Below are 11,576 nucleotides of genomic sequence, written 5' to 3'. Positions count from 1 at the left end.
CCAATCTTGCAGGTGAGGCCACCCCAGGGCACAGCAGAGCAGGACAATCCCCTCCCTGATGTCCCCAGGACAGGGATGTCCCTCCTGGCTGCCAGGGCACTGCTGACTCAGGGCCAACTGGCACCCACCAGCACCCTCAGGGCCCTTTCCCAGCTCTGCTTCCCAGCCTCTCATTCCCAGCCTGTCCCTCCATCCGGGATTGCCCCATCCCAGGGGCAGGATCCGGCACTTCCCCTGGTTGAACTTCCCGTGGCTGGCGATTCCCAGCCCTCTGATCTGTGATTCTTCTCCCAGGGAGAGGAGCAGAATCCCCATCCCCAGCCAATAAACCCCGCTGTGCTCCAGATCCACATTTTCCTTCCATGGAAACTCCCAGCTTGGGGCGTGTTTTTGTCCCTGTAATTACTCGGTGAGTTCATTAAACCCCCGCTCTTCATTTTCATTCATTCTCCTTTGTCTCCATGCTCTTGTTCACTGTGACAGGCTCTGGGTTGTGGCTGCTGCTCTTCCATCTCCTGCCTCGTGCCTGTCGCTCCGGGGGCCTCGTGCTGGGGGTGGAACAAACGGGTTTAGGAAGTGCTGCTGCTTTTCCAGCCTCTGGAAAAGGCTCTGGGAGGAACTGGCAGGAAAGAAGCACAACGAGGGCTGAAGGGCATCGAACTGGAGCTCAGGCCAAGAGTCTGGGTCCACTTAGGCTGCAGATGAAATGAGGGAACGGGACTGTGGGGCCTTGTGGAACTTGTCACCATGGAAAAGGCTGGGAGAGGGGAAAGGGAGAGAGGGAAGGGAAGGAAAGGAAAGGAAAGGAAAGGAAAGGAAAGGAAAGGAAAGGAAAGGAAAGGAAAGGAAAGGAAAGGGGAAAGGAAAGGGGAAAGGAAAGGGGAGGAAAGGGAAAGGGGAAAGGAAAGGGAAGAGGAAAGGAAGGAAAGGAAAGGAAGGAAAGGAAAGGGGAAAGGAAAGGAGGAAAGGAAGGAAAGGGAAAGGAAAGGGGAAAGGAAAGGGGGAAGGAAAGGAAAGGAAAGGAAAGGAAAGGAAAGGGGAAAGGAAAGGGGAAAGGAAAGGGGAAAGGAAAGGGGAAAGGAAAGGGGAAAGGAAAGGGGAAAGGAAAATGGAATGGAAAGGAAAATGGAATAGAAAGGAAAGGAAAATGGAATAGAAAGAAAAATGGAATAGAAAGGAAAGGAAAGTGGAATAGAAAGGATAACGGAATAGAAAGCAAAAAGGAAAAAGGAAAGGCAATGTATATACTTGCAAAGAGCCCAAAGCTCTTGTTGTAGGGGTTTCTCAGGGGAAAACTGAGAGGCTGGTGGTTGTAATAATCACATTCCTAATTTAAATCCCTGTATTGTCCCCAGTGCAGGTGCTCTGTTGTCACCCAGGGCTGTGGGAGCTCAGCATTCCTGGGACATGGGGTGTCTTGCCTCTCTGGGTTCATTCAGGTGTCCAGTGCAGGACAGGAGGGATCCTGACCCTGCTGGGCCTTCAGGACAGGAAAAAACCAGCACAATTATTCCACTAAAAAATAGCATTTTCATGCTGTGCAGAGCAACCAGCGGGGAACAGATGGGCTGAGGCAGAAGGGCTGTGTGGGAGCTGATATGAAAGCATGGCTAAATGTGATATGCTAATCAGAATGGATATAAAAATATTGATATTTATGATATACCAATAGAGACGTGATGGAGAGGGAATGGCAGATTTACCTGGGAGCCTCTGGTTGGGGGGAAGGGGGGATAACACCCCCCTGTCTGGCTCTGTCTGCAGGGGAAACTCAAGCCCAGGCTGAATCCCGGGATTTTAGGGGCAGTCTGAGCATCCTCAGTAGACAAAGCTCCTTCCCGTTCCCTCCTGCTGAGGAAGTGGTGTCGGGGAAGGTGAAATTCGGGACAGGAACCTGCGGTCCGTCCTCCTGCGGGTGATGCAAAATGCAGGAGGTTTAAACAAAGGCGAGGGGATCTCTTTGCATCTCTGAGAACTCGTCCCTGGCTTCCCTTGGAATGTTTTCCCCCAGGGGCTCAGCGGGGCTCCTTAAATGATACAAACAAATTAGCCCTTAATTGGCTCTTCGTTTGCTCGGAATATTTTCCTCTGTTCTTTCTCTGCAAACTCCCCAGCTCTGCTCAGAGTCCTGTAGTTAATCTGACTTCTCTCTCCATTTTTTTTTTTTGGGGCCAAGATATATTTTATAATGGAAGAGAATTAGAATTTTTGTCCCCTGTGGGGAAAAACGGGAGTGTTATTCCTGGCTGTGATGAGCTGAGATGTCATTAAGGTTCCTGCTGAGTCCTTAACCTGTTCTACTCTCCCAGAGCATTTCCCAGGAGTTGCTTGCAGAGGGTTTTCCTGGGGACATTGGAGTTATCAGAATTATCCAAAGATAATGATGGCTGGTAATTTATCACCTCTTGTAAAAGAGTTGTCTGGGCAGAGAATAAACCAAAAACCACCCAGGGTTATGTCTCTATAATAAGAATCCCCAAATAGCCTCTTATGGATTTGTGGGGTTTAGAGCAAGGTGGGCTAATTAAATCTGCAGCTCTGACCTCATGTAATCACCGTCCTTCCAGGCTCAGAGTCAGCCCAGAGCTCTGGTGCCTTGGCCTGGAGGACAATAAATCTTCTGGGAGGGAATCAAGCCTTATTAAAATCTGGGAGTCGGTTCTGGAGCTGGGTTCTCTCCCCAGAATTGCTCTGATTTAGAGGCAGGGAGGTTTTTCATCCAGGGGGGTTTGCACCAAAAACGTGGAGAGGGGGCAGCTCCCCCTGCTCATCTGAGTGCTGAGTGAACAGAAATTCGGGGTGGGAACACTTGTCAGCAAAGCAGACTCTTTCCTCAGCCTCTCCAGGGCGATGTGGAGAGGAGGGATGGTGTTTCTGAGCTCTGTTCCATCTTCCCTGGGACACAGGAAAAGGGGATTATCCACCAATAATCAATCCTAACGATCAGAATTAAGAAGCACGACAATCAGAGCATTTTCAGCCCTCTCTCTGAGAGTCCTCTCATCATTTCCCAAAGTGGATTTGGTGCTCTGAAGCCTCTGCTCTCAGCAGGCAATGGCTCCTCTTCACAGAGGCCTGTCAAAAGGAAGGGGAAAGGCTGGAAACCAAAGGAGAGCAGAAGGATGAGGAGCAATGATTTGAGTGATTGGGAATTTCTCATCAAACACCAGAAAAATAAATTACATTCCAGTGAGAATGGTCAGAAAATGAAACAACCTGGAGGGCGTGGAATCTCCACTCCAATTGACATTCCCAGTGAATGAGACCCTCCAATCTCACCCAATCTGAGGGTAAATCACTGTTTTCCTCATGTTCCCTGGTTCTCTTGATCTGAGGCTTGTGAATCCAATGGGACTGCCTGCCTGGCACAATAACCAGCTGGGAATGTCACACATTGGATTTTCCAGAGGCTCTCCTTTCTCTCTGCAGTTCCCTCTGTGAAGCATCAGGGCTAAAAATGACAATAAGCATGGTTGGGGGGGTGATGGCCTCTGGATGGCCTGGAAAAATCGATGGAGCAGCTTTTGCTTGAAGTCACCCAGCCTTGTTCTGGGTGTGACGTTCCTCCATCCTCCTTAAAACTTCCAAGAGAGTCAAGGGATGATTTAATCCCAAAATATGGCCCCCCTGAACACCAACAACAGCCAAAGGGACATTTCCAGCCCTGGAGTCAAAGGTAATGGGGAGCTTTTCCTTCCCAAAAGCAAAACAGGAGATGGTGTTTTACAGGTGTGACTCTGGATGGCTGATCCCATTTTATGGACTCTGGATCACTGATCTCATTTTATAGACTCTGCATTGTTGTTCCTAGTTTTATGGATGTGACACTGGATTTTTGGTCCCATTTTATAGACTCTGGATTGATGATTCTGTTTTATAAACATGTCTGGATTGTTAATCCTATTTTGTGGACATGACTCTGGATTGTTGATCCCATTTTATAGACTCTGGATCATTGATCCTGTTTTGTAGATGAGACTGAATTGTTGATTCCATTTTATAGAGTCTGGATTGTTGATCCTGTTTTATAAACACGTCTGGATTGCTGATCCCATTTTATAGACTCTGGATCATTGATCCCATTTAATAGATGTGACTCTGGATTGTTGATCCCATTTTATAGACTCTAGATTGTTGATCCTGCTTTAGAAACATTTTTCTGGGTCACTGATCCCATTTTATGGACTCTGGATGGTTGATCCCATTTTATGGACATGACTCTGGATGGTTGATCCCATTTTATGGACATGACTCTGGATGGTTGATCCCCTTTTATAAACTCTGGATTGTGGATTCCAGGAAATTTCCAGGGGCACAGACAACCTGGCCAATTTTAGGCAGCTCTGAACGAGCTCCTGAGGGAATGAACACACCGTGGTCACCTCCAGTGACTCAGAGATTCTCTGAGAGGTTCAGCAACTCTGTGTTCTCCCAATCCACTGCTGCTTTTCCCAGATTTCCCTTCTGTGCTTCCAGATTCACGACAGTCCCTGTGTTTCTCTGCAGGGAACCAGAACCAGAAGGACCATCCCTTTGGAAAAGCCAGGAGCGAAGGAAAACCCAGAATACTGTGAATTCTGCTTCTCAGGGGGGAGAAATCCAGGTTTTTATGGTCAATCTGGATCACAGAATGGCTTGGGTTGGAAGGAACCTTAAGGACCATCCCATTCCACCCCCTGTCATGGGCAGAGACACCTCCCTCTATCCCAGGTTGCTCCACCCTGGCCTTGGACACCTCCAGGGCTGGGGCAGCCACAGCTGGGAGAGGAGCTGGGGTGGATGAAACGTAATCCCAGTGAAACATCGCTGGGGGAGACCTTTCCACAGTGTCATCCCACTGCTCAGACTGCTCAGGGCTTCCAGGAGCTCTTTGGAATTCCCTCCTCCTGTTGGAGCCCTTCCCCTCTCTTTTGGCCACTCCACAGTGAAATGGCTCCAGAGTTCACCACTAAACACCTGGAGAAGAGAAGGATCCAGGGAGACCTGAGAGCCCCTCCCAGGGCCTGAAGGGGCTCCAGGAGAGCTGGAGAGGGACTGGGGACAAGGCCTGGAGGGACAGGACACAGGGAATGGCTTTAAGATGAAGGAGGGTAGATTTATATTGGATACTGGGAAGGAATTCCTGGCTGTGATGGTGAGGAGGCCCTGGAATGGATTTCCCAGAGAAGCTGTGGCTGCCTCTGGATCCCTGGAAGTGTCCAAGGCCAGGCTGGAGCAACCTGGGATAGTGGAAGGTGTCCCTGCCCATGGCAGGGGATGGCACTGGATGATCCTTAATGTCCCTTCCAATCCAACTCATTCCAGGATTCCCTGAGTCAGAAGCTGTTGGAGCCAAACCAAGATTAAGGATAAGGATGTCAGCAGTGGAATTAAAACATCTCCACAAGCTGCTTCCCAACAGGAAGGCTGGATTGGAGCTGCCCAGGTTTGTTCCTGATGCTCCTGAAAAAGCACCAGCTTAGGCAGGTTTTTAAGCCACCCAGTGTGAGATCTTCCCAAAGGGTTTCCAGCTCAATCCCATCTTTCTGCCTCCTCAGTGAACTGCAGGAGCTGATGGAGCTCCTTCCCTCCCAAACCCAGAGGAATTCCCAACTCGCCTCCCTCCAAGAGCGGCCCCGCTGGATTTTTGAGGCTCTGAGTGGCACGGACAGGAAAGGACACGGGAGAAGATTCCCCGAGGATCAGTCAAGGTGGGTTTTTATTGGAATTCCCTTTGACACACACACACACCTGTGCTTTGCCGTGGCCCGCCCGCTCCTTTGGTCCCGACGGAAAGCTGAGGGGGGGATGGAAATGTTGACACACACAGGGCAAGGCCTGGGACACGTGGGGAGAAAAATCCCAATTTCAGCCTCTCATCTGGGGGCTTTGTCCCTCCCCTGAAGTGGCACAAGGTCTGAAAACCCACGTTGTGACAGAGGGGCACAAACACCCCCCGGCTCCTCTCCCAGAGCCAACACCTTGAAAATAATCCCTGGCGATGGCTGAGGCCTTTTCCCAACACTCAGATCCCACCAATTCCGGTGCCCACCAGGGCTGGGCCCCCCTGAAGCTGCTGAGATGAAGGGATGGGGTTTAGCAGCAGGTTTGTCTCTTCAGTCTCCCCCCACCCCCAGCTCACCCACATGGGAAGAGGTCGACAAAGCACTTTGGAACACGGGCATGGGATTGGGGATGGGATTGGGGATGGCTTTGGCTGTGCCTGTCCTCTTCCCTCTCCCCCCAGCTCCACCTCCTACAACCTGTCCTTCAAAATATTCCACAGCCAATGGATTCTCGTTCAGGGACAGGGCTGGAGCCACCTGCTCTGTGGAAGGTGTCCCTGCCCGTGGAAGAAGCTGGGACTGGATGGGCTTTAAGGTCCCTTCCCACCCCAAACCATCCCATGATTCTGTAATTCCTCCTTCCCTGCAGCTCTCAAGGAAGAATCATTTAATTCAGACAGAGGAAAAAAAGGAAAAGGTAAAGCTTGGCCTGGCTGGAAAGGTCTGGATTTAGCAGGGCCTGTGCCTGTTGGAAAGCTCTGGTTTAAGCAGATGCTGCTTCTCTGGTGAGCTCATTGCTTTGTCTCCTGTTTGGGGCACCTGAGGGCTGCCTGCCTGGAGCACACCCTTCATTTCAGCCCCTTGCAGTGGATCTTGCAGCTCTGTTTCAGTGGATGTGACCCCAGGCATTTTGGAAACACTGATCCCACCCATCCCAAACATTTTAATCTCGGGCCTTTTTCTGGCCAAGTGTCTACCACATCCTAAATCCCCACAGGCAGAAGCTGCTCCCAGTACAAAATGATGCTGGAGCATTTCAGGAGAGGAAACTGCCCCTCAGACCCATCTCCCACCTCTGGATTTCTGCTTTGGGGATTTCCTGCCGTGCTCTTGATCCAAAGGAAAAAGCCACCCTGAAATCCCAGTGAGGTTTTGGGAAGGGGGGAGGTAATTTCTTTAAATCATTGGCCTTTTTCCTCTGCAGAATTTATGGGTGAAACCCACTCCATGGATATCCACAGACATTTACTGGGGGGTTGATTTTCCTGGGGTCAGGATTTCATCCCAAATGGATGCAACATTCCGGGTTCTCAAGCTGAGTTTGTTCTATTTTACCACTTTTACAGGTGAGATGAAAGGGAAAAGTGCCAGTGGGGGTGAAGGGGAAGAGAAAGTTGTACTGACACTGTCACGCCCTCCCCTTTGCTGTCCCAAGACTTCCCCAATCAGGAGAAATCCTAATTAGGCAATGATTTATCTGCCTGAAAAGAAGCCAGGTTTATAAGGTTCCCCAATTACTCCTGATCAGCTGGGTCAGCTCCTCCACAACTCCTCCTCTTGCTCCTGGGCCCTGCCCAACCCTCAGCTGATTTCCATGGGCAGGTGAGGTTATGGAATGGCACAGGAATGTTTCATGGGGAATCAGAGAAAGTGAAGGTTGTGTGAACTCTGCAGGTCAAACTGACTCCAGGTCTTTGAGTTCAGGGGGAAAAGAAAAATAGAACTCAACCTATAAATGAGGTTTCTTCGACTTTTTGATCCATCAGAACCTGAAGTTAAAAGCTTTAATCCAGATATTGAGTTTGACAAGATGATAAACAGGGATAAAAACTTGGAGATGTTCCCTCTTCGTGTGTTTTTATAGTTTAAAAAGTGGGAAATTCTGCCCAGCACCGTCGATGTCCCGTGACCTTCAGCTGATTGCCCATAAACAGATAAACAAAGCCAATCCCTGGCTGAAGAATTGGATTTTGGGAGATCTTTGTGAACTCTTGGCTCCAAAACTTATCAGACAAGAGGCAGCAGAGCTGAGGAACGGTGGGGAACAGGACAAGACGTGATCTCATCTGAACCAGGACCAAGCAGTGGAGAGGAGGGATCAAAACATTTGTCTGCAAAGCAGAGAGGGCAAAACTGCTGCCAAAAAGTCATCCTGAGGAAATAAAAAGGCTGAAGAGGATTTAAGAGCTCTGTGCCCATCTGGGAAAGAGGGAGATGAAGGGGAAGGGACTCGGGAGGAAAAGCAGGTTGTGGTCAAGGGGATGCTCTGGATCCAAAGGCTTTGGCCTCTGCTTGTCCTTCCAGAGCAAATCCCAGCCATGAATCGGGGTTTATTCTCTGTTTTGAGATGCCACAGGTCTGATCCTTCCTCACTAAAATCAGGCAAGGACCACCTTGGATCTCTGGTTGACAGATCCTGATGCAAACACTCAAATCAGGAGTTTGGGATCAGCCCAGGAATGGCAGGAACAGGTTTTGACAAAGATATTCTGTCGTGCCTGGATGTCACTTTTCCCCCTGGTTTGGTATCAGCATTCCCTCAATTTTTGCAGGAATACTGTTCATTCACATGCTCCCCCCTCCAAAAAAAAAAAAAAAATCTATTATTCACAATTTGCAATTAAAAAAGGCTTAAAAAAAAATATTTCTTCCTCTGTAAATCCTCTGTGCCTGTGTAAATTTATCTGTGTCTAACAAGAGGTTTTAGACATTTATTCTAAATAATCCAGTGCCAAACTCTGGATGTCAGTGAGGGCTGTGTTTGCTGAGGGTGTTGTATTTGTTTATAAATAATTTCATGGCTTTTGCTGATTCCTTGAGCTTTGCTGAGTGATTGTCAAACACGTTGTTGATCCTGAGTTCTCAGTCACAAACACAAGCAAACACTGAGTCACTGCTTGGAGGTTTTTTGGTGTGTTTTCTCTGTTCCAGCGGTGAAAGGATAACCAAGACATTGTTTTGAGTGAGCAAATCAGGAGGGGCAGAAGGAGAGAGCATGAAAAGAGATCAATCTTCGAACATTTACATTTCAGTAGCTGCCATTTGGTGGGAAAGGGTTGTGAGGAGATTTGACTTCTTTTAATGATGGGAACAGGACAAGAATGTCACAGATAAATCCTGGCTTTAAAGAGCTCTCTTACAGGACAAGAGGGAACAGCCTCAGGCTGTGCCAGGGGAGGGGCAGGTGGGACATCAGCAGGAATTTCTCCCTGGAAAGGGTGGTCAGGCACTGGCAGGGGCTGCCCAGGGAGGTTTGGAGTGCCCAGCCCTGGAGGTGTCCCAGGCAGGCCTGGATGTGGCACTCAGTGCTCTGGGCTGGGGACAAGGTGGGGATGGGCACAGGGGGGACTCTGTGACCTTGGAGGGCTTTTCCAGCCCCAATGATTCCGTGATTCCAGGATTCATGAGCTACCCATGTGTGTCTTCCCTGGGCTTGGGTCAGGCCCAGGCTGGGAGGTTGTTAAAGGAGCTGTGGGACACAGATCAAGGTCCCAGCTTCTCTTCCTGACTGCCTGCAGAGTCTGGGGGAATTTAGCCCTTACTTTCCCTCTCAGGACCAGCTGATTGCATGGACTAGATGCACCTCAGAAGTTCTGGTTGATGTGACTGAGCAGTGACATCACAGGATCAGAACAGAGAGCAGGCTCTCCCATTTTACCTCACCTGCATCCTAAAGGACTTCCCAAACTTCCCCAAGACCTCATTCCTGTTGCATTTGAGTGAAAGTGGTCAAAATGCTTCAGTCACCAGGAACCTGCCAAGAAGGAAAGGAAGAAATAAGGACAGAAAGGGCCCTGAGGAGCTGAGTCTTGGACTGGAGCAAAGGACTCGTGATGGTAGGACAGAGGCTGGAGAGAGGGTCCAGTTTGGCTCAGCAGAACCTGCTGCAGTAGGAATTTTGGTGGCTGTTCCTGACTCCTGACTCCTGACCAATTCTGTGTCACTGCTGGGAACAGGCAGAGACCCTTCCCTGGAGGATCAGCCCCAGCACAAGTCAGAGAGCAGCCTCTGGGGACACTCTGCAAAAGCATCCAGGAGCAATCCCTGTGCTTTTATCCATCAAATTTGGCCTTTGGATCTCCTGAGGGTGGGTTTGTCTGGCTGTATCCCACAGTCTGTGCTTCTGGGGGACACAGGCACAAGGCTGATGGAGTTTTTCTCCTCACCAGGGTTTGGACCCCTTGTCCAGAGCAGTTGTGGCTGCCTCATCCCTGGAAGTGTTCCAGGCCAGGCTGGAGCAACCTGGGCTAGTGGGAGGTGTCCCTGCCCATGGCAGGGGGTGGCACTGGATGATCTTTAATATCCCTTCCAACCCAAAGCATCCTGGGATTTTATGATTCAATGGATCAGGATTTTCAGAGAACAGAATGAAGAACAATTTAGAGGTTTAAAAATGAAATGAAGCTTCTTCCCATGAGCCTCCCCAAAAAGGGAGGGCTGAGTTAGGTCCCCTCTGATCTGATTTTATCCACCCCACCCCCTCCAAGATCTGTGAATTCCCTGCCCTTGGAAAGCCCCTCTCCATCTCTGCTGCACCTGGAAGAACAGAAACGTTGCATATTCTGAGAACCACATTTTCCATCCTGAATTCCCGCTGGTTCCTGCCTTGCTGCCGGGACTCGGGGAGAGGAAGGAGAGTTTTCTGCCTGTCTCCTGCAGCCACGGGCTGTGACCCCCTCCCCAGCCCAGAGGAGCACTTTTTGCCGAGGAGATTCCCGAGGGAAGGACGACAGGTTGGACCCAGCAGGCCAAGTGCCCCAGGGCTCCCGTCCCCCTCGGCTGCCCACGCTCTCCAGGAGCTCCAGGGACCCTCGTGGTGCTCCCCAGCCCTCCCTGGAGAGCTCCCAGCGTCTCTGTGGTCCAGCAGGGTGTGGAGAGCCCTGCCCTGGGAACGCCAGGAAGACGTGGATCACCGAGTCCGTGGGTGGGATCCACAACCGGCCAACCTTGCTGGCCCGCTCGTTTTTCCCGTATAACTCAACCTCTGGCTCCACAGAGCAGGGAAACTCCACGGAAACCCTCGGCGTTCCACGCGCGTGGCCTGATGGTTCTTCCACCCGCCAAATGCTCGCCAGGAACCTTTCTCATCCTTCTGCTTCTTTTGGGTTGGTTTCCCCCTCCTTCCTCTACATCACCGTCTCCCTCTCCTCTTCCACCAGCACCGTGGGTCTGTCCCCATCGTAGAGCCCGGAGCCGTTGAGATATTCCTCGTCCTTGTTGTACTGCTCCGGCCCCGAGGAGGGCATGGAATTCTCGGAAATGGAGCCGTTCTTCACGTACCCCGGCAGATTGCGGTGCCCGTTGAGGGTCCCCGGGATGAGCCTGGTGTTGAGATGGAGGGCGAGCGCTCCTCTGGTGGCTACGTTTGTGATGCTGGTGTGGGACACCATTGGTCCATAGCTGTAGGTTGTGCTCCCACTCCGTGCTTTCCTTTTGAAGTCAAGGGCTAAAGTCCACCTGCTCCATGACTTCTTTATTTCTGCTTGGACCTGGGAGAGGAAGGGAGGGGAAAAAAGCGTGAGTGGGGGGGATCCACAGACAGAGAGGGTGGGAAACTGTGGGGGGAAGTTGGGCTTTGATGATCCCTGTGGGTCCCTTCCAACTCAGGAGATTCAGTGATTCTATGGAATGGGAAGGAACAGCAGAGTCACGTTAAGTCTCCCCTTCCCACGTGGAATATTTGGCACTGGGAAGCTTGAGTGGCTGAAAATGTGGGTGAACTCTGTCCAAGAGCAAACCCAGGGGAGAATCCTTTCATAATCAAGTAATCAAGTGGGATGAAGCACCTCCAGAGGCACCTGAGTCCCCAGA

The 11,576-nt window shown here is 50.6% G+C and overlaps 1 protein-coding gene across 1 annotated transcript in view; it reads right to left on the bottom strand.

Annotated features, from left to right (window-relative positions):
• Positions 1-5,679: 5,679 nt before the first annotated feature.
• Positions 5,680-11,576, bottom strand: part of PTH1R (parathyroid hormone 1 receptor) — an 85,761-nt gene continuing 79,864 nt past the window's right edge. Inside the window, exon 13 of the mRNA XM_050309785.1 lies at positions 5,680-11,254. Within this exon, the coding sequence (XP_050165742.1) occupies positions 10,892-11,254 (363 nt within the window). The 3' untranslated portion in view covers positions 5,680-10,891. The remainder of the gene's footprint in view (positions 11,255-11,576) is intronic.

This window comes from Myiozetetes cayanensis, unplaced genomic scaffold, assembly GCF_022539395.1.
Source record: "Myiozetetes cayanensis isolate MyiCay16 unplaced genomic scaffold, myiCay2020 scf1, whole genome shotgun sequence".
NCBI lineage: Eukaryota > Metazoa > Chordata > Aves > Passeriformes > Tyrannidae > Myiozetetes > Myiozetetes cayanensis.
This window is presented reverse-complemented; position numbering and strand designations above follow the sequence as displayed.